Source organism: Suncus etruscus, chromosome 5 (genome assembly GCF_024139225.1).
Source record: "Suncus etruscus isolate mSunEtr1 chromosome 5, mSunEtr1.pri.cur, whole genome shotgun sequence".
NCBI lineage: Eukaryota > Metazoa > Chordata > Mammalia > Eulipotyphla > Soricidae > Suncus > Suncus etruscus.
Genome location: NC_064852.1, coordinates 96288662 through 96314095, shown reverse-complemented (window position 1 = coordinate 96314095; position 25434 = coordinate 96288662). Strand labels below are relative to the sequence as shown.

The 25434-nt window shown below is 36.8% G+C and overlaps 1 protein-coding gene across 1 annotated transcript in view; it reads left to right on the top strand.

The window, feature by feature from the left end:
• MYO3B (myosin IIIB) overlaps window positions 1-25434 on the top strand; it is a 481137-nt gene that overhangs the window by 191866 nt on the left and 263837 nt on the right. The window contains exons 10-14 of the mRNA XM_049772878.1: window positions 16540-16636; window positions 17851-17967; window positions 19220-19324; window positions 21597-21680; window positions 22401-22603. Coding sequence (XP_049628835.1) covers window positions 16540-16636; window positions 17851-17967; window positions 19220-19324; window positions 21597-21680; window positions 22401-22603 — 606 coding nt within the window. The remainder of the gene's footprint in view (window positions 1-16539; window positions 16637-17850; window positions 17968-19219; window positions 19325-21596; window positions 21681-22400; window positions 22604-25434) is intronic.

Below are 25434 nucleotides of genomic sequence, written 5' to 3'. Positions count from 1 at the left end.
GCTCTTTTTTTTAATATCTTTATTTAAACACCTAGATTACAAACATGATTGTAGTTGGGTTTCAGTCACGTAAAGAACATTCCCCTTCACCGATACAACATTCCAATCACCACTAATGTCCCAAATCGCCCTCCTGCTCTGCCCACCTATACTATCTCTCCTGCTCCCAACTGGTTAACTTTGAGAGTTGATGCAAAGAAAAAGAACTTCAGTTTAGAGGAAAACTGCCTTATTATTCTTGGAAAAGCAGGGAATGTTAAATCTACCTCTTCAGTGATTTTTCTTAATGGAAAGAGAAGTTGGGTCAATTGAGGGGGGCCTTAAGGAAAGAAGGCAAGTTCTTAAAGGATGGAGAAGACTTGAAAGGTAAAAGGAAAGTAAAGGAGCCTTCTCTTTTAGCTTCTTTTTTAGCTCAGTGGACTGAAGTACATGCTTTACAAGCTGGAGACACAGGTTCAAACCCAGGTGGGATTTGCAGGATCCCTTGAAATTGAACAGAAATTAGTCCCTGAGCAATGCTAATTACGACCCCAAAATCAAACCACAAAAAAAATCAAGTCAAGGGAGACATTGAAAAAAAAAGAGGAAGAAGATTAGAGAAGAAGCAAGGTGAAGATAGATCAAAGATTTAAAAGCAAAGTTGACCTTAGAAAGACATAGAAAGGCTGGAAGAAAATATTAAAAACACTGCATAGGAGGGAACTGAGGTATTACCATGAAGAAACTCATGTTCAGTTAACTTCAAAGAAATTGTAAGAAAAGTAGTCTCAGATTTAGGAGTGGATTATAGACTCCAAGATTTTTAGATTTTTGTTTGTTTGAGGCCACACCATGCAGTGCTCAAGGGGTACTCCTAGCTCTGGACTAAGAAATTTCTCCTAGCAGGTTCGGGGGCCATATGTGATGCAGGGGATTGACAAGGGGACAGCAGCATGCAAGGCAAATGCCTTACTCAATCCAAGGGAGTTTTGAATCTTGGAAGTAGCTGATGTAAGGAATGTGATAAAGATCAATTAGGTATAAACCTATTTTTGTTAACTAGCAAGGAAAATTCAGGTGGCACTTAATTGAACAACAGTCCCTTGTGGTGAAATTAATCCATATTTAAGTTGTTTGAGAACCTCTCAGAAAATTTAACCACCACTTATAACATAAAATAGTCCCCTAAAGAGGACATAAAGGACAGGAGACACAGTGTTACTTAACATTTGCTCAGTTAGAATGCATATTCAGACTGTTCTAATACTTTGAAGATAATAGACACACACACACACACACACACACACACACAACATACCCTTCACATCAAAATCATTTCCAGTGAATATCATCTGTTATGTCATTTCACTGTTGAAATGCAGAGAATAAACATGAAAACATGCTTCTTAAAAATCACTGCACAAAAAAATAAAAAAAAAATCACTTCACAGGAATTAGTGAGAGAAGAGCAACCTGTATCTAGACTGTGAGTGCAGGCAGGAAGGCCACGGGGTGTTGTTGCCTTTTAACCTTTGCAGGATGGATTCAACTGTGAGCTCTTCAAGTTACAAGATCCAGCATGTTAGTTCTCTGTAGGTGGCTTGTGGCTAGTTGAAACCACAAATGTAAACCAGTAAATGCCAAAGTTCTATACTAAGCATTACTTGGAACAATCCAGTTACTGGTTGCATTTTGCTCTTTAATGTATTTTCATTCTACTCTGGAAATTTTCCCAAGGCTGGTTATAACCATGGTCAGCTTTTCTGATTTCTTACCAACCTAAAGCAGTGACCTTTAAAAACGGATTTCTCATAGTTAAACTGTCAAAGTTACTCCAGCACTCAACCACATCCAATGCCCCCACACATCCAACTTCATTCAATAGCCCTCCCTCCCATTATGTACATAGATGAGTCTGGACTCCTGTATAAATGAGTGATTTCTGAATGGAAAATTTTCTTAGATAGAAGGTTTAATATAATTTTGTTCTCCTCAAAGATAAGAAATAAATCTATACCTAATATAATTAGTATCTATACCTCTACAGTTGAGTGAGTGCACTCATTAACATTAATTTTCTGCTAGCATCCCTGATTTTTGCTGCCTAAGGAAGGTGGGCATATCAAACATTTTATATAATTGACAAGATATTAAAATTCAGGTCCAAACCAGGCTCAGATAAAAAAATAAGAAAATGTATAGTAATTTTCACCAAAATGTTTCTTCAATTTTTAATATGTGTATTATAATGTTTCTTTGATAGACATGAGCTTAAGTTCTAGGCCAAACTAGGTCTCCTTTAATTAAGTTGGTAGCAGGATCTGCATCTGTTGACTCTCAATAGAATGGTGTTACACCTTAGATAATCTAATTTTATTTTATTTTAGAGTAGGTCCATAATTATACTGTTAAATAAAAGTTTATCTTCCACCAACTATGTTTTTTTTAAAAGTGTATCAAAGTGGATAAAATGATTAGAAAGGAATAGACAACTTTGATTTCGTTTCAATAGTAGTGTTCTCTTCCAATGTTAAGATTTTTTTTTTCTTTTTTACTGGAATCCATTGAATATGATGAGGACATGTTTTCTCTAATCTATTCAATGTTTTCTGGTCATCCTGTGGTAGGACCATTGGGAATTCTACCTCATTGATATGAAAAAGAAGTGTTTGCTCTAATCTGTTCAATTTGTCAGCTTCTTAGATTAACTTGAGTTTTGTCCATGATCTGAGAAGTTTTGTTTTAAACTTTAGAGAACTGCCAACTTTAGCCTGAAGCTGCTCCCATTATCCTTCTGTTCTGTACTCCTAATTTACTCTGCTTTCAATGTATTCCACTTTCTTTGTTCTGATAGTTTGGGGGCCACACCAGATGATGCTCAGGGTCTAACCCTGATTCTGTACTCAGGAATTACTCCTGGCAGTGCTTGGATGCTGGGGATCAAACCTGATTCATCCATCTGCTAGGCAACTATCTGCTGTGCTTTCATTCTGGCCCCAGATTTTACTTCCTTTAGTATGTGAAATCTGGTTGGTGCATTAGTTTTCTCCATTCCCTTTAGTTCTGCTCTTGAGGGGAGGGTTCTGTCCCTGAATGTGAAGGGCTGAGGTTTGAAGTAGAATTCCCAATGATTATGCCACAGGATTAGCAGAAGAATCCTATGAAGGCTACAGCACTTCTGGAATTATTCTATGTTATCAATACCTCAGTTTCTGAACCAGTTTATTGCCCTCTAATATTTCTTTCCCATTGAAGAATGCATCCAATACATTTCAGAAAAAAGTCTCATCCTCTCACTAACTTAACTGTACCCACTATTGTCTTCAGAGAACCTTCAGCTTTTCCCTCTGGCTCTCTTATAAACATTCAGATTCAGTTCTTACTCTGTACCCATTTCCCTGTCCTTGGTGTTTCAGACTTGCACTTCTTTCCACATTTATTGATCCAGGAATTGATCTCAAACACCAATTCTCCCTTATCCTGATTCCTGAGACCTAATATAGGTCTAATCTTCTTGTTACACTCAATGTAATATCTCTGCAGACCCACTTCCCCAACCACATCAAACTCAAACTGTTAAGAACTGGCCCAGGTGCTTATGAATCCCCGAATGTTTCCTCAGAGGCCTAGGGAGCGCACCCCCAAAAAACTGCATTTCGAAGCTGCTGAGTGAATACATTCTGGGGCTGCAGGATTGCTCTGCCCTGCTGTGCCTTTGTTCACTCTGAGGACTTCAGGGGAAACTCCTATCTCTGTCTGCCTAAAACTGTGCTTCTGAATCCCCGAAGGTTTCCTCAGAGGCCTAGGGAGCACACCCCCCAAAAACTGCATTTTGAAGCTGCTGAGTGAGTACATTCTGGGGCTGCAGGATTGCTCTGCCCTGCTGTTCCTTTGTTCACTCTGAGGACTTCAGGGGAAACTCCTATCTCTGTCTGCCTGAAACTGTGGTTCTGAATCACCAAAGGTTTCCTCAGAGGTCTAGGGAGTGACTGTCAACTAGAGGCAGCAGAAGACCGCGGCTGCTTGCCGCGCACTCTTTCTAATCAATGAACCCCACCACAACACGCAGAAAAAACCACACTACAAGTGTGACAATGGGGAAACCTCGCAGGCAAACACCATCCACAGAGAATGAAGACAAAAGCTCGGATGACCTAATAAATTCCAACCACCTGATTAACCTTTCAGATAAGGAGTTTAGAATAGAAATATGGACTATATTTGTAGAACTCAAAGAGAGCATAGATCAATCTGAAGAGAACACAAAAACAGAAATCAGAAAACTCCAAACTGAAATAACAGATCTGAAAAACACTGTTGCTCAACTGAAAATCTCAATGGATAGTCTCGCCAACAGGGTATCAGCAGCTCAGGAGAGAATCGGAGTACTGGAAGATGTGATGCAGAAAAACTCAACACAACAGAAGAAATTGGAAAAGAACCTTAAGACAAACGAACAGGCAATGGAAAAAGTACTCAAGGCATGTAAACAGATGAAAATAGAAGTCTTTGATAAACTCAACAGAAATAAGAATCATTGGAGTTCCAGAAACCCAGGAAGGAGATCGCCAAGAAGAATCAATTGTCAAAGACATCATCAAAGAGATACTCCCAGAGTTAAAGACTACATGCAATCAAATCCAGCATGCCCAAAGAATACCAGCTAAAAGAGACCCAAAGAAAAACACCCCAAGACATATCCTCATTACAATAACAAATCCCATAGATAGAGATAAAATACTGAAAGCAGCAAGATCAAAAAGGGAAATTACATTCAAAGGAGCATCCCTAAGACTTACAGCAGACATGTCACAAGAAACTCTCAAGGGCAGAAGACAATGGTGGGATATTGTGACAAGACTGAATGAAATGAATGCCTCTCCGAGAATACTGCACACAGCCCGACTCACAATCAGGTTTGGAGGAAGAATACACAGCTTCATGGATAAACAACAGCTAGGAAATTTCACAGATGATAAACCAGCCTTAAAGAAAAAAACTGACAGGTCTACTCTAAGACAAGAGAGACCAACAAACACAGCAAACATCTACAAAGATGACATTAAATTCTATGACAATCATCTCCCTCAATGTCAATAGACTAAATTCACCAATTAAAAGACACAGAGTGGCAAAATGGGTAAAAAAGATGAGTCCAACCTTCTGCTGCCTACAAGAAACACATCTGAATAGTCAGAACAAACATAGACTCAAAATCAAAGGCTGGAGAAAAATCATGCAAACAAACAACACCCTCAAAAAAGCTGGGGTGATCATATTAATATCTGATGACACCAACTTTATACTCAGAAAAGTTGTAAGGGACAAAGATGGACACTATGTACTAATCAAGGGATATGTGCAACAGGAATAAATCAGACTATTAAACATATATGCACCCAATGAGAGACCAGCAAATTATCTAATACAATTACTGACAAATCTGAAAGAAGAAATCAATAATAACACAATCATTGTGTGAGACTTCAACATGGCCCTAACAACACTTGATAGGACAACCAGACTGAAACCCAACAAAAAGATACTAGCCCTGAAAAGAGTTATGGAAGAAAGAGGACTAGTAGATATATACAGGACACTCCATCCCAAAAAACCTGGATACACATTCTTTTCCAATATACATGGGTCATTCTCCAGAATAGACTACATGCTGACACATAAAACATACCTCCATAAAATCAAGAGAATAGAAATATGGCAGGCTACCTTTGCTGACCACAGGCTCTAAAATTATATGTGAACTACAAAGCCATACAGAAGAAAAATGTTAACAATTGGAAATTAAACACCCTGCTACTGAACAACCAGTGGGTCTGAGATGAAATCAAAAAGGAAATCAAAACTTTCCTGGAAACAAATAATAATGAAGACACAAACTGCCAGAATCTATGGGACACAGCAAAAGAGCTCCTGAGAGGAAAATTTATAGCTCTACAAGCACACATCAGGAAGGAAGAAGGAGCATACCTGAATAACTTAATGGCGCAGCTCAAAAAATTAAAAAATGACCAACAAAAGGAACCAAAAATAGGGAGACAGAAGGAAATAACAAAGCTGAAAGCAGAACTCAATGAAGTGGAAAACCAAAAAGCAATCCAAAATATCAACGAAAGCAGAAGCTTGTTTTTTGTAAAAATAAACAAGATTCTCAATTTCCCTCATACATTCTCATTATTAGGACAGTTCAAAATGTAGTTATTTATCCAACTAAACTCATCACTCTTTGTGATGAGCTTCCTGAGGTGAGCTGGAACTTCCAGCTCTTTTCTCTTTTGTGTCTGAAAGTTATTATTGCAAGAATGTCTTTCATTTTTCTTAAAACCCATAAATGTGTGAGACCATTCTGCGTTTTTCTCTCTCTCTCTGACTTATTTCACTCAGCATAATAGATTCCGTGTACATCCATGTATAGGAAAATTTCATGACTTCATCTCTCCTGACAGCTGCATAATATTCCATTGTGTATATGTACCACAGTTTCTTTAGCCATTCGTCTGTTGAAGGGCATCTTGGTTGTTTCCAGAGTCTTGCTATGGTAAATAGTGCTGCAATGAATATAGGTGTAAGGAAGGGGTTTTTGTATTGTATTTTTGTGTTCCTAGGGTATATTCCAGGAATGGTATAGCTGGATCGTATGGGAGCTCGATTTCCAGTTTTTGGAGGAATCTCCATATCGCTTTCCATAAAGGTTGAACTAGACGGCATTCCCACCAGCAGTGGATAAGAGTTCCTTTCTCCCCACATCCCCGCCAACACTGTTTATTCTCATTCTTTCTTTAGAGTACAGGCGGGGGTCGGGTGGGGAGGAGGGAGACTTGGGACATTGGTGATGGGAATGTTGTACTGGTGATGGGTGGTGTAAAAAAAAAAAAAAAACAAAGACTAGATCCTGAACATCACTGGGTGTATATATACAGAGACATGTATTATACATACATATATATGTATATATATACACACATATGTATAAATGATTTTACTAGAGGCTATTCTTTACAAATTAGCTAAATGGTGTACTTCAAAAATTCAGTCTGTAGTACTAGTCTTCATATTGAAATGGAAAATATAGATTTTTGTCTGAATTAAGAGCCACACTCAATGTAACTTTGTGATCACAGCAGATCAGTACTCAGGAATCACTCCTGTTTGGGGGACTAAAAAAAAAAAATTATTTCAGAATTAATGGCTTGAATAGAAGACTCAAAATATAAAATACATAGGAAAAAAAAAAAAAACAAGATTGATAGACCATTGGCAAAACTCACAAAGAAAGAGAGAGAAAAATCTGATAACCTGTATTAGAAATGAAAAAGAGGAGGAGATCACGACAGAAATTGCAGAGATCCAAAGGGTAATCAGAGACTACTTTTAGAAACTTTATGCTACAAAACATGAGAACCTAGAAGAAATGGAAAAATTCTTGGACACTGATAACCTTCCACATTTAAGTAAGGAGGATGTAGCATATCTAAACACCCCCATCACTACTGAGGAAATTGAAACTGTAATCAAACATCTGCCCAAAAAGAAAAGCCCAGGCCCAGATGGTTTTCCTAATGAATTTTTTCAAATATTTTAAGAGGAGCTACTACCAATCCTAGCCAAGCTCTTCCATGAAATTGAAAAAACGGGAACACTCCCAAATAGCTTTTATGAAGCCAACATCACCTTGATACCAAAATCAGAGACGCTGCCAAGAAAGAAAATTACAGACCAATATCCCTGATGAATGCTGATGCAAAGATCTTCAACAAAATCCTGGCAAATAGAATCCAATGCATCATCAAGAAGATCATACACTACGACCAAGTAGGTTTCATCCCAGGAATGCAAGGATGGTTTACCATCCGTAAATCTGTTAACATCATACACAACATCAACAAAAATAAAAATCACATGATCATATAAATAGATGCAGAAAAAGCATTTGATAAGCTCCAACACCCATTCTTGATCAAAACTCTCAGCAAGATGGGAATGGAAGGAACCTTTCTCAATCTAGTTGAAGCCATCTACCACAAGCCAATGGCAAATATTATCCTCAATGGAGAAAAACTAAAAGCCTTTCCTCTAAATTCTGGTACAAGACAAGGCTGTCCACTCTCACCACTCCTCTTCAACATAATACTGGAAGTTCTTGCTATAGCGATCAGGCAAGAAAAGATATTAAGGGAATCCAGATAGGAAAGGAAGAAGTCAAGCTCTCATTGTTTGCAGATGACATGATACTCTACTTAGAAAACCCTAAAGACTCTACCAAAAAGCTCCTAGAAACAATAGATTCATATAGCAAGGTGGCAGGCTACAAAATCAACCTACAGAAATCAATGGCTTTTTTATACACCAATAATGATAGGGAAGAGATGGAAGTCAGGAAGGCAATCCCATTCACAATAGTGCCACACAAACTCAAATATCTTGGAGTCAACTTGACCAAAGACGTGAATGACCTCTACAAAGAAAACTATAAAGCCCTGCTCTAAGAAATAAGAGAGGATACACGGAAATGGAAACACATACCCTGATCATGGTTTGGTAGGATTAACATCATTAAAATGGCAATGCTCCCCAAAGCATTATACAGATTTAATGCAATCCCCTTAAAAATACCCATGACATTCTTCAAAGAAGTGGATCAAACACTTATGAAGTTCATCTGGAACAATAAACACCCTCGAATAACTAAAGCACTCCTAGGGAAAAGGAAAATGGGAGGCATTACTTTCCCCAACTTTAAACTGTACTACAAAGCAATAGTTATCAAAACAGCATGGTATTGGAATAAAGACAGACTCTCAGATCCGTGGAATAGGCTTGAGTTCTCAGAGAACATTCCCCAGACATACAATTATCTAATTTTTGACAAAGGAGCAAGAAATCCTAAGTGGAGCAGGGAAATTCTCTTTAACAAGTGGTGCTGGCAGAACTGGTTAGCCACTTGCAAAAAAGCGAACATAGACCTCCAGTTAACATCATGTACGAAGGTAAAATCCAAATGGATTAAAGACCTTGATATCAGACCGGATACCATAAGGTATATAGAACAACACGACGGTAAAACACTCCATGACATTGAGACTAAAGGCATCTTCAAGGAGGAAACTGCACTCCTCAAGCAAGTGGAAGCAGAGATTAACAGATGGGAATATATTAAACTGAGAAGCTTCTTCACCTCAAAAGAAATAGTGCCCAGGATACAAGAGTCACCCACTGAGTGGGAGAAACTATTCACCCAACACCCTTCAGATAAGGGGCTAATAATCAAAATATACAGGGCACTGACAGAACTTTACAAGAAAAAAACATCTAATCCCATCAAACAATGGGGAGAAGAAATGAACAGACACTTTGATAAAAAAGAAATACAAATGGCCAAAAGGCACATGAAAAAATGCTCCTCGTCACTAATCATCAGGGAGATGCAAATCAAAACAACAATGAGATACCTCCTCACACTGCAGAGATTGGCGCACATCACAAAGAATGAGAACAAGCAGTGTTGGTGGGGATGTGGAGAGAAAGGAACTCTTATCCGCTCCTGGTGGGAATGCTGCCTACCTAGTACAACCTCTATGAAAAGCGATATGGAGGTTCCTTCAAAATCTGGAAATTGAGCTCCCATTTGACCCAGCTATTCCACTCCTAGAGATATACCCTAAGAACACAAGAATACAATACAAAAAACCCTTCCTCACACCTATATTTATTGCAGCACTATTCACAATAGCCAGGCTCTGGAAATAACCAAGATGCCCTTCAACAGATGAATGGCTAAAGAAACTGTGGTACATATACACAATGGATTATTATGCAGCCGTCAAGATAGATGAAGTCATGAAATTTTCCTATACATGGATGTACATGGAATCTATCACGCTGAGTGAAATAAGTCAGAAGGAGAGAGAGAGACGCAGAATAGTCTCACTCATCTATGGGTTTTAAGAAAAATAAAAGTCATTTTTGTAACAATCCTCAGAGACAATGAGAGGAGGGCTGTAACACCAGCTCACTTCATGAAGCTCACCACAAAGAGTGGTGAGTACAGTTATAGAAATAACTACACAGAGAACTACCATAATCAAGTGCATGAATGAGGGAACTGGAAAGCCTGTCTGTAGTACAGGTGGGTTGGGGTGGGATGGAGGGAGATTTGGGACATTGGTGGCGGGAAAGATGCACTGGTGAAAGGGGTATTCTTTACATGACTGAAACCTAATCACAATCATACACGTAATCAAGATATTCAAATAAAGAAGGAAAATAAAAAGAAAAATATTGGCGGTCTAAATAGAAAAGTTAGTGCTGAGTGAGATAAAAATAGAAAAAAAAAAAAAAAAAAAAAAAAGAACTGGCCCAAAGAAGAGCACTGAGTTTCATCCTTTCTAAAGTTTTACCTCCAAATTCCACTTGACCAGGAATCAGATCTTTGTATTTAACATACTTAGAATCTCATGAAAACAAATGGGTATGTTGATGGGGTCTGGAGAAAGAGAACAAAGGGTAGGCACTTGTCTTGCTGATCTTAGTTGGATCCCTGTCACCTCTAATGGTTCCCTAAGCATTGCCAGGAGTGATCCCTAAGCACAGAGTTAGAAGTAAACCCTGAGCACTGCTTAATATGGCCCCAAAGAAAAAACAAAAAACATAAAATAGGAAGATTGGAAGCTCAGTACTAAATTGCATGCCTTGCACTTGTGGGGCCACAAAAAATAAATAAAACAAAATAACAACTATAAAATCTAGTAAAAAGCAGCATAGATTTTGCTGAAATTTAAAGATATTTTCTGAGCTATTATGATATTGATATCTTACCATATACTTTATATAATGGAGTGTTTTGGTTTTTGTTTTTTTGTTTTTTGGGCCACACCTGGTGATGCTCAGGGGTTACTCCTGGCTTTGTGCTCAGAAATTGCTCCTGGCTTGAGGACTATATGAGATGCTAGGGAATCAAACATGGTCCTTCCTAGGTCAGCCACGTGCAAGGCAAACACCCTACTGCTGCATCACCTCTCCAGCCCCTATAATGGACTGTTTTTAAATACTTATCCTATTCTATTCTTCATTCTTATAAACTTTGGAATATTTCACCCAGGTACCTATTAAGTGGAAACCTATAATTTTTTTTTTTTTTAGGAAGCATCATCTTTATTCATGCCCTGTCCACCACAAGTGTGTGGCCTATCTCATAACCTTTCAAGCACAGCAATACTTTGCTAGCCCTGCGTCTTATCTCCTGTTAGCCATCTTCCCTTTGGGCTCCATGCTGGTCAAAGACCAGAACACAGAGGCCCAAAAGCCAGAGCGCCCAGTAGCGCAGAAAGCGACGGGCAAAACCTATAATTTTTATACTAAAATATTCTTCAGCAAAACTTAATATTTTTCTTGAGGAAGGCATAGGTAAACCATGTAAATTTAAAGGAAATAAGTTGGAGATCATTTAACTCAAGAAAATAGAAATATTTAAGCTGACTTTATTTTGATTCACTTCAATAAAAGTAGACAACTACAAATACAAAGCATTAGTTTTTTATGAGTATAGGTAAAGTTTAGGATAATTTTAAAAAGCAGGCCAGGAAGGTAGTCAAAAAGGCTGAGTACATGTGGGAATCCAAGGTTCAACTGCAGCATTGCATGGTCCTCCGTACACCCCTAAGAATGACACCCATTTGGGATTTGGTCACAAAACAAAAATGATGGCAGCAAATCATAAAAAAAAAAAAGAAATAGAAATTCTTGTTTAAGTCCTTTTTAATAGACTCACCAAAAACTATAATAAAAGCTTTAATTCGAAGTAGGGACCAGTTTCAGAATAATACTTCTTGGGGGTGGGAGAGATAGAAGTGGAAGATATTTTATTCTTTGAGAAAATGAAGAAGTCTTTATCAGAGTGGAAATAACACTTGCTTCTACATCCACTTCAGATTGCAGATTTCTATTTTAGAAACTAATAAATCTAAAGAATTTGTAAATATGGAAAGAGGTCATCCATTGCTTACAACAGTAGACCATTGTTGTAAAAGTTGTATGGTGTTTTAAAAATACTGGGGAAGGGTTGCAATGATAGTACAGCAGGTAAGATGCTTGTCTTGTATGCAGCTAAATGGGGTTCATCCCTGGCACCACATATGTCCCCCTGAACCCTCCCAGGAGTAATTCCTATGTACATGGTCGGGAGTAATAACCCCTTAGCATTTTTGATGGGACCCAGCAGGTATATATAAAACGATTTTGTGTGACTAAAGCTAAACTTTGAGACAGCTTCTGGGGTAATTCCAAGAAGTAAATTCTGTGAAGCAGACAGATTGTTAGAGACGGTGTGCTGCAAGTTTGGGTGAACATAATTTTGATCATTGTGGGATTATATTGTGCCTGTTTACCGAAAGCTCTAGCTTTCTACTACATTTTGTAATGTACACATGTGGCTTTGTTAGTGCTACTGTTTTTATGGGATGTAAAAGTAAAATCATCTACATAAATCTTGTCATCCCTGTATTTAGTATAGAACCCTTTGAAAGTCAGGAGTTACTGGGGGATAAAAATATCTAGGAAACTTACCATTGATTCACTTCAGCTTTTCACAGTCCACTCTTCCCATTGACTTGTCAGAGTACTGGGCATTCTATCCTGTACTCTCGACTGAATTCAGTGGGGAAGAGTACTAACTAGCTTTTTTTTTTTTTTTTTTACTGAGATCAGATCTGTGGATGGTTTTTTGTTTGTTTGTTTTACTTTTGGTTTTAAACCATGCCCAATAGCACTCAGGGCTTACTTATGGCTCTTTGCTCAAGGATCCCTCCTAGTGGGACTCAGGATTGAACCCAAGTTGTGCATTTATTTGCAAGGCAAGCATTATCTACTGTACAATTTCTCTGGCTCTTGTGGGGAAATTTTTAAATTTTTCAATTTTCATCGAAAAAGATGTATAGATTAATGTTAACAGTGTATTTAATAAGATTTGTAGATATGGATTTAGTAAGGTGATAAACTAGCTAGATTTAATATAATGAGAACTTAATTATTTTACTAAACCTTCATTGTGTTATATTGTTTTGAGATGAAACTTCAAGGGAAAAATCTGTGCTGCGGTTTTCTGTGGGGAAGAATTTGCCCTTGTGGCATTTTACTTGACAGAGTGAATAGTTACAATATCAGCAGGAGCTCAGAGTTTTAGTAGAAAATTATATTTCAAAGACTTCTCTTTGACATTACTAATGTTAGAACATAGATGAATAAATTGTAATGTTTGATAATTAAAAAGTTCTTAGGTTATAATTTTTATTTTCTTAAGTAAAATTAAGCTTTATACATTAATTTTTAAATTTAATATTTAAATTTTATTTTATTATTATTATTTTTGGGCCACACCCATTTGACGCTCAGGGGTTAATCCTGGCTATGCGCTCAGAAATCGCCCCTGGCTTGGGGGAACCATATGGGACACCGGGGGATCAAACCGTGGTCCGTCCTACGCTAGTGCTTGCAAGGTAGACACCTTACCTCTAGCACCACCTTCCAGGCCCCATATTTAAATTTTATTAAATTTAACAATTAAAGTTTAGTTCACGTATTTACAATGCCATAATGTTTATATTTTTATGCACATAGTCACCATATCTCACCACAACTATAGTCTCAAGGCTTTCACCAATGTTTCCTTGTTATTTCCAGTCTATCTCTTCATTTTTCTGTCAACTTGCCACCTTGCCTTCTAATTCCTATATTTATAATCCAGGACCGATAGTTTGTTATTCTATAAGGTCTGTTTTATTTCCTTGTTTTAACTCTCTGTATAGCACAATTTAATGAGATTGACCTATATTTGCCTTTTTCCCTCTAACTTTTTTTTTTAATATGATGCCTTCTAGTTCCATTGAAGATAGAATGAACTGCAAGATGCTATCATTCCTTATGGTTGCATATTATTCCTTTCTATGAATATACCACAATTTCTTTAATCCATTCATCTGTCATTAGACATTTGTGTAGCTTATAAACTTTATTCAACTTGGACTTTTATACATATTAGCAGCAAAATCTACCAGTTCTAGAAATAACTAATTCCATGCTTGAAATATTCTTTCTCCAAATCTATTAGTCATGGGGATCAGAAAACAATTTATTTTATTTTTATTTTGGGGTCATACTTGACAGTGCTCAGAGCTACTGTGCTCTGTGATCAGGTAGGACTTGGAGACCATATGTGGTGCCAAAAATTGTAGCTGGTTCAACTGCAAAGTAAGCACCTTACCCTATTTGCTATACTATTTGATTGGCCTTAGGAAATAAAATTTAATTTAATGAGCACAAAAAAAAGTAATTTTTTTCTTTGCTTCCTTGGTGTTCCAAACTCAATTCAGTATAAAGAACTGTTTCTTTTCCCCTACTTTTGCAAACCATGGGTTGTGATAGATTTACTCTATCTCAGGGATGAATACTACATGGTAATTACAGTGAAGTCAGTTACAGGAACCTGGTGGGATGAAATCCTGTCTCCTAAAGGTCTGAAATATTTCTGAGGGCAGAAATAGTGATGGGAAGAATCATTATGAAATTTTGATACTGCTGAACTGATGATAGCACCTGTAGGACATTTCATATATGATTCGAATTTGCTAAGGGTTGTAATGTGTGGAGATGGACAGACTTTTAAATCTAAAATTTGATAAGAAAGTAAAATATAGTACTTGGAACTTCCTTTTAACCATACATTTTTATATCAGTGGCTATTTGTTTTACAGCCACCTAAGAGATAGATAGGACATCCATGAGTGATTTTATTTATAGATGAAGAGACCTGAGATGCTAGCTATTATGGGATTCACTGAATGACCCACATCCATTACTCACAACCCTGAAATGAAGGCCTCTCTCATCTTCTAGGCCAATTCCTTCCCTGACACCATATTAAATAGGGACAGATTTATGAAGAAAATTGTATGAAGGCCAACTTTTACCTTGAATTAACTTTTTACCTTACAGAAATTTGTTATATACCAAAGGGAATAGTTATTGATTATAAATAAAGTCTTTTAAATGCTAGAGAAGAATTACCTACAAGAATTTCTCATATATACTCAAGAGGATGCTCATTAAGATACTGAATGTTAATTTTGTTTCTAAGAGAAAAAAAAAAAAAGAAACAACCTAAATGTTGGCCTGCATGGTAGATAAATCAGTATCATTTTTTTTAATGATACAAAACTACTCATTGACTAAAGTGACTGAAATATAAGTCTGTGTATCACATACATAAATAGTTTGAAAAATTGAAATACTGAAGGGTCTGAGCAAAGCACAGTGGATAGGGCTCTTGCTTTGTATGCAGCCAACCAGGGTTCGAGCCCCAGTATCCCAATTATTCTCTCTAGCCCACTCCTAGCCTGGAGTAATTTCTGAGCAAATAGCCAGGAGTAGCCCCTGAACATTGCCATGTGTGGCCCCAATTTTTCCCCAAATCAAAATGTTGAAAGGAGGAAATTATACTTGCTGAATAAAAACTATGGCACAGGAGCTCAGAGAGAGTGATTATAGTAGCATATATGTTTGCCATGCAGTCAACCGTAATTTGATTTTAGCAGTACATGTTGCATCATCACCTGAGTATTACCAAGTATAACACTCAAGCACCACTGGGTGGGTGTGGCCCTGGAGACTCCCCAGTAGCTATTGTAGGACCTTAGTGGTATCACATCCATGGAATTTTGCAATGCTCTAGGAGGCCAAGAATCACTGGTGGAACCCCTAGCTCTCCAGAGTACCACTTGGTAGGACCCTCCACAAATCCAAAAACCTATGGTATAATATTTTTATTATTAAACTTAGACTTTGTTTTAAAATAATAGATATATGTACATATACGTATTTAGTGTATTTATGTATATATATGTATTATATATAAAATTAATACTAAAAGTGGAGAAGTAGTTAAGGATGTAGAGCAGTAGAGCACATGCCTTGCACATGTGAATACAATTACCCACATTTCCCTTTAATGGAAAATACATTAATACACTGTTTCCTTTAGTGTGGGCAAATAGAGGTCATAAAAGACTAAAAAGTTATCATGTGACATTCATTAATTTATTAATATAATATTGTGCTTTAATATCATATAGTTTTAATTTTCTTAAAACATTAGGGCGAATTGCACAAGGGATTCTCCAGGGAACTACTCCACTAAGAATTATGTTCCTGACACTGAATAACAGGAATGTTTGTTTCTAGAAGTGCTACCTATGGTTGACTTGTAAAGAAAGATGAAATAAGTAGTGTTAGAAGGACCCATTTGGTAGAATCCCTTATTGAATGAGAAGGGAGGCTGGAACTCTGGAACTCACTTCACCCACAATAATAATATAGCAACAGGGTTTGAGAGCCCTTAACTTACTTTTTGTTCTTGCTTTTGAAAACCTAGAACATGCCATGTAACAAGATTATAAGAGAGTTATTCTCAAGGCATACTTTCTGTCATAGAGGTTTTTTTTTTTTTTTTTTTTTTACTGCTGTGGCATTAATATTATATGAATAAACTTCTAGGCATGAAAGAATGCACACCCGAAGACCTTATCATGTGAAAGACGCTGAAAAATATTGCATTGAAGATGATTTGGTCAATCTAGAAGTTCTGAATGAGGTACTAAATATTCAGTAGATAATTCTTACCAATGACATTTATTTAACGTAAATGATCTAAGCATTCTATTGTAAACCATATTCTCCTAAAATCACATGTAATTTTAATCGTGCATATAGCCTTGGGAAGAAGACTAGGTAGCATTTCGTTGCTTTGTTACTGTGTTATATTCATTTATAAATTATGAAGAAAAAAGATTTGAATTATCTAATAAATTTTATATTATTGGCCCAAGTATCAACAGAAATTATTTTATTTTTTAAAAATGTGTAGCTTAGGGACCAGAGAGATAGTACAGGTAGTAAGGCACTTATCTTGCATTCAGTCAAACCCAGCACCATGTATGGGTTCTGAGCTCTGTGAGGTGTGATGTGATCTCTGACTGCACAGCCAGGAGTGAGCTCTGAGATTTGCCAGGTTTGACCCAAGATTTCCCTCCACCAAAAAATTAAAAAGACATATTTCCCTTGGTTTAAAATAGTTATCTTCATAAAGAGGAGCTTCATTGATGCTCTGTAGCTTGAATTATAAATTTATGAACTCTGATATTTCCCATTAATAGATACCTGTTTAATAGAGCTGTCAGTTGCACTGGACTTCTTTTCAGGGATACTTTATGCGATGCCTGAGTCTCTAAAGTGTCATCAAAGGGTCTAGAGTGGTAGCACAGGGGTAGGGACAAGGACAGGGACAGATGTGGGTTCAATTTCCAGCATCCCATAAGGTCCCTGAGCCAGGAGTGATTTCTGAGAGCAGAGCCAGGACTAACCCCTGAGCGCCACCAGATGTGGCCCAACCCCCCCCCCCACCAAATGTCATCTAAAAAATAATATTTGCATTACATAAATTTTACTTGAGTTGCTTTGAGAAATGAAGTTACTCTAAATTATCAGTTTTGTCTGTATTTAATCACTAGAAATAGCCTATTAAATCCAATTCTAAAAAGGGCCTTTTAATTGGGAAGATGAGTTTTTCTATAATAAATAAAATTTTTTTCTGGCTAGCTCATCATCTCTTAGGAAGTCAGCCCTAAGCAGGCTCAATTTTTCCAGTATATTTCTATTTTTTCTTCTTTAAGCAAATATCTTAAATTAGAATTTTTAGGTTATGATATATTTAAGTTTACTGCCTTTATCCTTTAGAGAAAAAGTTTTTTTTAAATATATTTTTTTAGAAATAATGTTTACTCTGAATATCATGTGTTTCCTTCTTAGGAAACTATTATTCATCAATTGCATAAGCGTTATGTGGACCTACTGATTTATACCTATGTTGGAGACATTCTAATTGCCTTAAATCCCTTCCAGAACCTAAGCATATACTCACCACAGGTAAGAATATATATATTTTGGTTTTCGGTCACACCCAGCGGCGCTCATGGGTTATTCCTGGCTCTGCCCTCAGAAGTTGTTCCTGGCAGGCACGGGGGACCATATGGGATGCCAGGATTTGAACCACTATCTGTCATAGATAGGCTGCGTGGAAGGCAAATGCCTTGCTGCTGTGCTATCTCTTCAGCCCCAGGTAAGAGATATTTTAAGGACACGTTTCCCAGAAATTAAAAAATCACAAAGAAAAATGAAAAGATGGCAAAATTGAGAACAAAATTGTGTACCCTAGGAGTGTATGTCTTAAACCACAAAAGGGTTCTTATATTTGGGGAATAATTTTTATTATTTTATTCTATATTTTTATTTGTTTGTGGATCAAAAGGCATTATACCTTGGCTTTGCCCTCAGGAATTACTCCTTGGAGGTTCTTGTGGGAACCACATGGGATGTTTGGGATTGAATCTGGGTCGGTGACACACAGGCAAATATTCTACCCTCTAAAGTTGCTCTGACTCCTTGAGAGTAATTTAAGATTTTTTTAATTGCATCATCATCGGATTACAGTTAAAAAGTTGTTCATAATTGTGTTTCAGTCATAAATGTTCCAACACCCATTCCTTCACCAGTTTCAGCACCCAGTTCTTGTTCATAGTGATAATTTCCTATTATTGTCATATTGGGCCTTTCTCTGCATTCCTGCACTTCTCTTGGTGCACTACCTTCCCCACCTTGTAGCAAACTTCCTACCATGGGCCAGTCTTCCTGACCCTGTTTTTATTATCTTTGGTTATATTACCACACTATTTGTTTTTATATCCTACAAGTAAGTGTGATCATTCTGTCTGTCCCTCTCTCTCTGATTCATTTTACTCAGCGGGATACTCTCCATGTCTATCTGTGTAGTCAAATTTCACATTAACCCACCCTTCATACCACATACTTTTTAATAACAGAATGAAAACTAACAGCAAATTAGTGCTACCCAGCATGCATCCCTCTAACTTGCTTCCCTCTTTAGCACTGTGAGACTGTACCTATTATTAAGCCCATTTGACTAGTTATGTAAGAGCATGACCAGGTTAACACCCTCTCACGATCATCAGGGAGCCAGAAAGGGGAGTACAAGAATTTGGATGCAGTTTTGTAGCCTGAACTTATGATTTTTGGATGTTCTGCTGCCACATTTTCATCACTTAATGATGAGGACATGAGTTCAGATCAGAAGGTTCTTTCAGTGATTCTATTTCTTCAGTTTTCCAGACTTTATCATGGGATTAAACGTGCCTCAAATCCACCTCACATATTTGCCTCAGCAGATGCAGCTTACCAATGCATGGTCACTTTTCACAAAAACCAGGTAAGCTTGCTTTTCTTTTCTAGCCAGTCACTTAGGATGACATGTTCTGTCTTACTCAATTGCTTTTAAACTTCCTAAAAATGCTCCGTGATGGTAACTCTTGTGACTCAAAAGAATAACCAATCAAAGAGTAGCTCAGTGGGGGAAGAGTATTGACAAGCAACACTAGTAGGAGGATATGAAGCTTTTTGAGAAAAGTGAAATGGTCATATCATTCTATGCCATTCCCCCCAAATTTCGGTATATTTTGTTTTTGGTTTTTTTTTGGGGGGGGCACACCTGGTGATGCTCAGGGGTTACACCTGGCTATGCACTCAGAAATTGCTCCTGTCTTGGGGGACCATATGGAACGCCAGGGGATCGAACCGTGGTCTGTCCTAGGTTAGTGCATGCAAGGCAATACCCTACTGCTTGCGCCACCTCTCCAGCCCCAAATTTCGGTATATTTCTTATATGAATATGATAACCTAGAAGAAAAAGTTGTTGAGACATTGTCATGGATTAGTTAAAGCCCAAACAAATTTCAAACTCAATACTAGTTAAACATAATGCATACTCTCATGCTGGAATGTTCTGGATGTCTTATTCTCAGTATGACATAACCAACTTTTCATCCTTCTTTTGCTTTTAATAGATATGTTTTGGCTCATGTCTTTATTCTTTTTGAAATAGATTTGGTGAGAAAGTTGTATGAGAGAGTCACGATATATGTGTGTATATATGTGTGTGTGTGTGTATATATATATATATATATATATATATATATATATTCTGGGACCCCCATGGTTCCAGTATTGGGTTTGTTGAGGAATGGAGGAACCTATATTCAAGTTATAAAATGGAAAACATGGAATCCAAATGGGGTATAAACTTGTTTTTTCTTCAAAGGCTTATCTTTCCCAGAATCTGTGAAAAGTAATAGACTTTTTAGAGAGGAACTAAATGAAAGCAGATACATGCAGTTTTCAAGAAGCTGCAGGAGGGCCAAAGAGATAGTACAGGTCTTAAGACACATGCCTTATGTGTGATCATCCTCTATTCCCTATATCACAGAGTCCTCCCAGCATTACCCAGGTACATCCCTGAAGGCTCCCAAGCACCATTAGATGTGGCCCTAGGGTTCCAAGAGTTTCACTGAGGTCATTTAAGAGTCATAACAGCATTATTATCTTCAGAATCCAAAGCCCTTGCATTGAACTGTTGCTCTAGTTATTTGAGAATTTCAAGGAGAAATCCTGGCATGAACCATCTTCTTAACATAAATAAGAAAGGTTCAAGTGGTCCTTTATAAACAACAAATAATAAAAGGGTTTTTTATTATATAAATATTAGTAAACAATATTTTGTTATTAATTAGATATTAACCATTCAATATTTTATTAAGCATTTAGTTTTATTATATTATTTTGTATATTGTTACTTTAAAATATGTTATTTATTATATTTTATTTTAGATAATGAACTTATTTTATTATTTAAATAATAAAAGAAACTTGAGAAATTTCAGAGGTTTTAGGAGCTCAGTGCCAAAACTAGAGATTAAGTTTAGGCTGCTTTTCATTATGCTGTATCCATTAATCTCCTTTTTTTCTGAGTTTTTAGAAATGAAAGCTAAAAGACCAACAACATAGAATCAAAGAATATAGACCAGAGAGAAAAATATAAAAATTATGGAAAAGAAAAATATTGATGTATTAAAAAGGAAAACACATTTACCCTCATTTATAACAAACCAAATGCAAATTAGAACCACCTGAGATACCGCTTTCCCTCTATTAGGTTGGCCAAAAGTCCAGCTTTCCCCACCGGCCAGCAGCAGAAGAGTAAAAACTTTCATACATTGGTATAGTCCTTAGAAAAACCAATGGTGTTACCTATCAAAATTTTAAATGTAGAGCCATAGTGACATTTTATTTTAATTTTGATGAGAATAAAAACTCAGAGCCTCACCCTTACACACATATCAACCAAACATATTTTGCTTTTGATCTCACAATCTCATTCCTGGGCATTTATTTTATGAGTAAAACTGCCTATAGATAAAATAAATAGAGTTACTCATTGCAGTATTATTGTAGAAGCATAAGAAGCACAGTTCCTCCTCAAATATCCATCAATACTAAATTTGTGAAAAGGATCATGTTACATCTATATAGTGGAACAAGCATCTGTGTATAGGTTACTTATAGCAACAGTGCTGCAGTAGGAGAATCATCACAGAGATTATGTACTGGACTATGAATCTTCCCTGACACCTTATTTTCTATATTAGTGCATTGTCATCAGTGGAGAAAGTGGCTCTGGGAAGACCGAAAGTGCTCACCTGATTGTTCAGCATTTGACTTTCTTGGGAAAGGTATTGGCTCTCTGCTTTCTGTAATTATGTTTAGAAGTCACTTGAGAGTAACTTCATATGTGGTAAATCATGAAATTATGAGCTTTTATTAGGGATTATCAAAATTCATTTTCTATTATGATTGCCTCTAAAGAAGCCAACATACCACCCTTTCCCCATGTAGTGAGGAAAATAATGCCAGCACGAATTTACTAGCTTATTAGCAGTTAATTTTTTCACATTTTCAATGCCATAGAAAACACTTTGGCTTATAGTAGTAAAAGTGGTTAAATACTGGGAACAGAATTAAGGAGAAATATTAAAGAGATTAAAAGTTTAGAAAATAAAAATATTTGAACAAAAATGGTGGTAAATTAACAGTTTCAGCTTGGTATAATAAACATTGAAAACAATAACTAAATACTAGCAGTTTTTCTCAGAATCAGTATGTTATCAGACTAAAAATGTTTTACAAGAGTTTTGTGAAATATTAAATTGGGTGACTCATAAAAGTTATAAATTTATTCATTTAAAATTCTAGTCTTTTTTATCTGAAAGGATTTTATATTAACTGGAACTGAACAGAAAAAGTCCAGTTTTAGAAAATTGCTCATTTGAAAAAGCACTGCTGATCTCTACCCTCTCCCATATATTATGGGAATTTTGTGGTGGGGGTGCCTAATGATTTGGTGGGTATAATGTTTCTGAAGACTCCTCTTGACTCTCTAACCCTGTACACAGGCCAATAATCAAACCTTGCGAGAAAAAATTCTACAGGTCAACTCACTGGTTGAAGCCTTTGGAAATGCATGTACAGCCATCAATGATAATTCTAGCAGATTTGGAAAATATCTGGAAATGATGTTCACACCAACTGGTGCTGTAATGGGAGCAAGAATTTCTGAATACCTCCTTGAGAAGTCCAGGGTCATAAAGCAGGCAATGTAGGTATACATTTTTTGGTATCATTCAGCTTTCCCTTTGGGAATTTTATTTGTTTTTGGTGGGGAAAAGGAACACACCCACTGTGCTCAGGGCTTTCTCCTGGCTTTGTACTGAGGAATAACTCCTGGTGAACTCTGGGCCCATCAAGGGTGCCAGGGATTGAATGCAGATCTGCCATGTGCATGGCAAGCACCTACCAGCCATACTGTCTCTCTTGTTTTCCCTAAATTTCTTTGAAAATTTTAATGACTTTACTTCAACCCTGTTCTTACCACCCATGCCTTCACCTGCCTAAGAGCAAGAAATTATTTAAACAAAGAATGAGTGTTAGTTTTTAGCCTAAAAGTAATTTATAGTCAGAGTACAAAGGCTGGGAGTATTCTGGAATTGACATTTTGAGTTTTTAAAATCTTACACCACTGCATACCTTATAATATCATTTGAGGGATGGGAAGATGGTTTAAGAAGCTAGAACATACACTTTGCATGTGAGTACCCGAGGTTTGATTCCTGGCACAGCATGGTTCTTGGACTGCTATTGGGAATGACCCCAAAGAAGATCAAGCCAGAAATAGCTCTGAGCACAAGCTTAAATGGTCCCCAAATGAAAACAAAAATCACCAGTTTCAATAAATTTGAACTTATTTAATAAAAAAGGTAACTCAACATTGAAAATATCCCAGGTGTAGATTTTCCCCCTACGTTAAGGCTGGGTAGGGGAGAAGATATTAAGATGAACTACTCTGGGTTCCAATGCTGGCTCTTACATTTATCATTTTACATTTACATTTACATTTATCATGTATTACTATTATTCAGTCTTTGCTTCTCATTGTCAAATGGTAATGCTACTAGAGCTTATCTTGTTTTGTACTAAAAGATTAATGTGATCATTTCTATAAATGACTTTAAGAAGTACCTGTTCTAGAGCTGGAGAAATAGGGCACTTACTTGTGCATGGTGAACTGGGTTTGATCCTCACAATCCATATGTTCCCTGAGGCCTGCCAGGAGTGAGCTCTAAGTGCAGAGCAAAGAGTAAGTTTTCTAAGCACAGCTGGGTGTGCCCCCCCAAAAAAAAACCAGAAAACAAAATTAAAAAAAGGAAGTACCTAATTGCTTGATGATGATGAAGATGATGATACAGCAACATATCAGCCTTTCTCAGGAGTATGTCTCCACTAAAACATTATTCAATAATAATTTATTGAATTTTTATTGTTTGCTAGCTAATATTATGTTTCATAATGGAACTTCAAGAATATGCAAAATAGATAAGGCTTTAATATTCATGGAGCTAGGAGGAATTGGTGGATTTAGGGAGGAGAGAGAGGGCTCACAGAAATTTTAAAAATAGAATTGAGGTGCTGGAGTGATTGCACAATGGGTAGGGCATTTGCCTTGCACGTTGCTGATCAGGGTTCAATATCTGGCATTTCTTATGGTTCCCCAAGCTGAGCATAGAACCAGAAGTAACCACTGAGTGCTGCTGGGTATAACCCCCGAACAAAACAAAAAACAATTGAGCCTTTTTTAAATGTAAACAATGTATTAGTTATTGATTGTAGTTAACTACTTTTCATTGTTTTTCACTATCACCATTGAAAAGAATTCAAATATAACTTTGACTCCCTATAGTCATACCTTGGTCTGTGCAGGGGATGGTATCACCCCTCTCTACCCTACCTACTGTGATGTCAAAATCTAGGAATACTAAAATCCCTAACTTAGCCCTCAGTGTCCATGGCTTAGGTATCCAACATTGGTTGAATCTGTAAAAATGAAAACTGGATAGTAAAAAATATCTCTGGGGCCCGGAGAGATAGCACAGCGGCGTTTGCCTTGCAAGCAGCCGATCCAGGACCAAAGGTGGTTGGTTAGAATCCCGGTGTCCCATATGGTCCCCTGTGCCTGCCAGGAGTAACCCCTGAGCACCGCCGGGTGTGACCCAAAAAAACAAAAACAAAAACAAAAATCTCTGCATGTAACTGGACCATCACATCTGTCTTATTCAAGGGTCAAACTGTAAATAAACTTAAATTAAGAGCAAATATTTTATATATGTGTATTCATATATGTATATATGTATATATGAACATCAGGAATTAATATAAGATGTTAGGAAGATAAAGCCAGAGCAAATAAAGGACATAACTGTAAGGAAGAGATTTTTGGGATGACTGTTTTTCAGAATGCTTTTTTCTTTCCAAATAAAGATGATTTTGAAATTTACAGAATGTACAAAGGTAGTTTTTTATGTTCAAATGTAGTCTTTTACAAAGATAACATTGAGGGTTCTATTCACAAATATTTCACTTACTATCAATATTATTTAATATAAATACTAATATACTTTATTTCCTATATGTAAAAGGACTAATAATGCTAACTTCAAAAGACTGCTAAGAGAGTCAAATGAGATTATATGTAATTTATATGAAGTACTGTCTAGTAGGTACCTAATACACTATAATTTGTTATTCAAATTATTCAAAATATGACTGATGGAGTTAAATATGCTGAAGATATAAATTGGGAGAAATTGAAAATTCTTGTTCAGCTAACTCCCTGTTTCTATGCCATTCTAGATCCATAACAGTATTTTCCATCTTGGTTGGTGTTATGAGTATAGCTCAGTCTTGCTGGATCTCCCTGAAAAGAATTTCAACAGGAGAAAAATAGTGAAGTGAAACAGTTTTACTTTGGGATTATGAAGAAAGATAGAGTGTAATGCTCTCCTAGAAGAGAAAATACATTCAAGAGAAACACTGATTTCTTCAGAGGGGAAAGAGCTGATAAAAAACAACTCTGGCTAAGAAATAGGCCACATC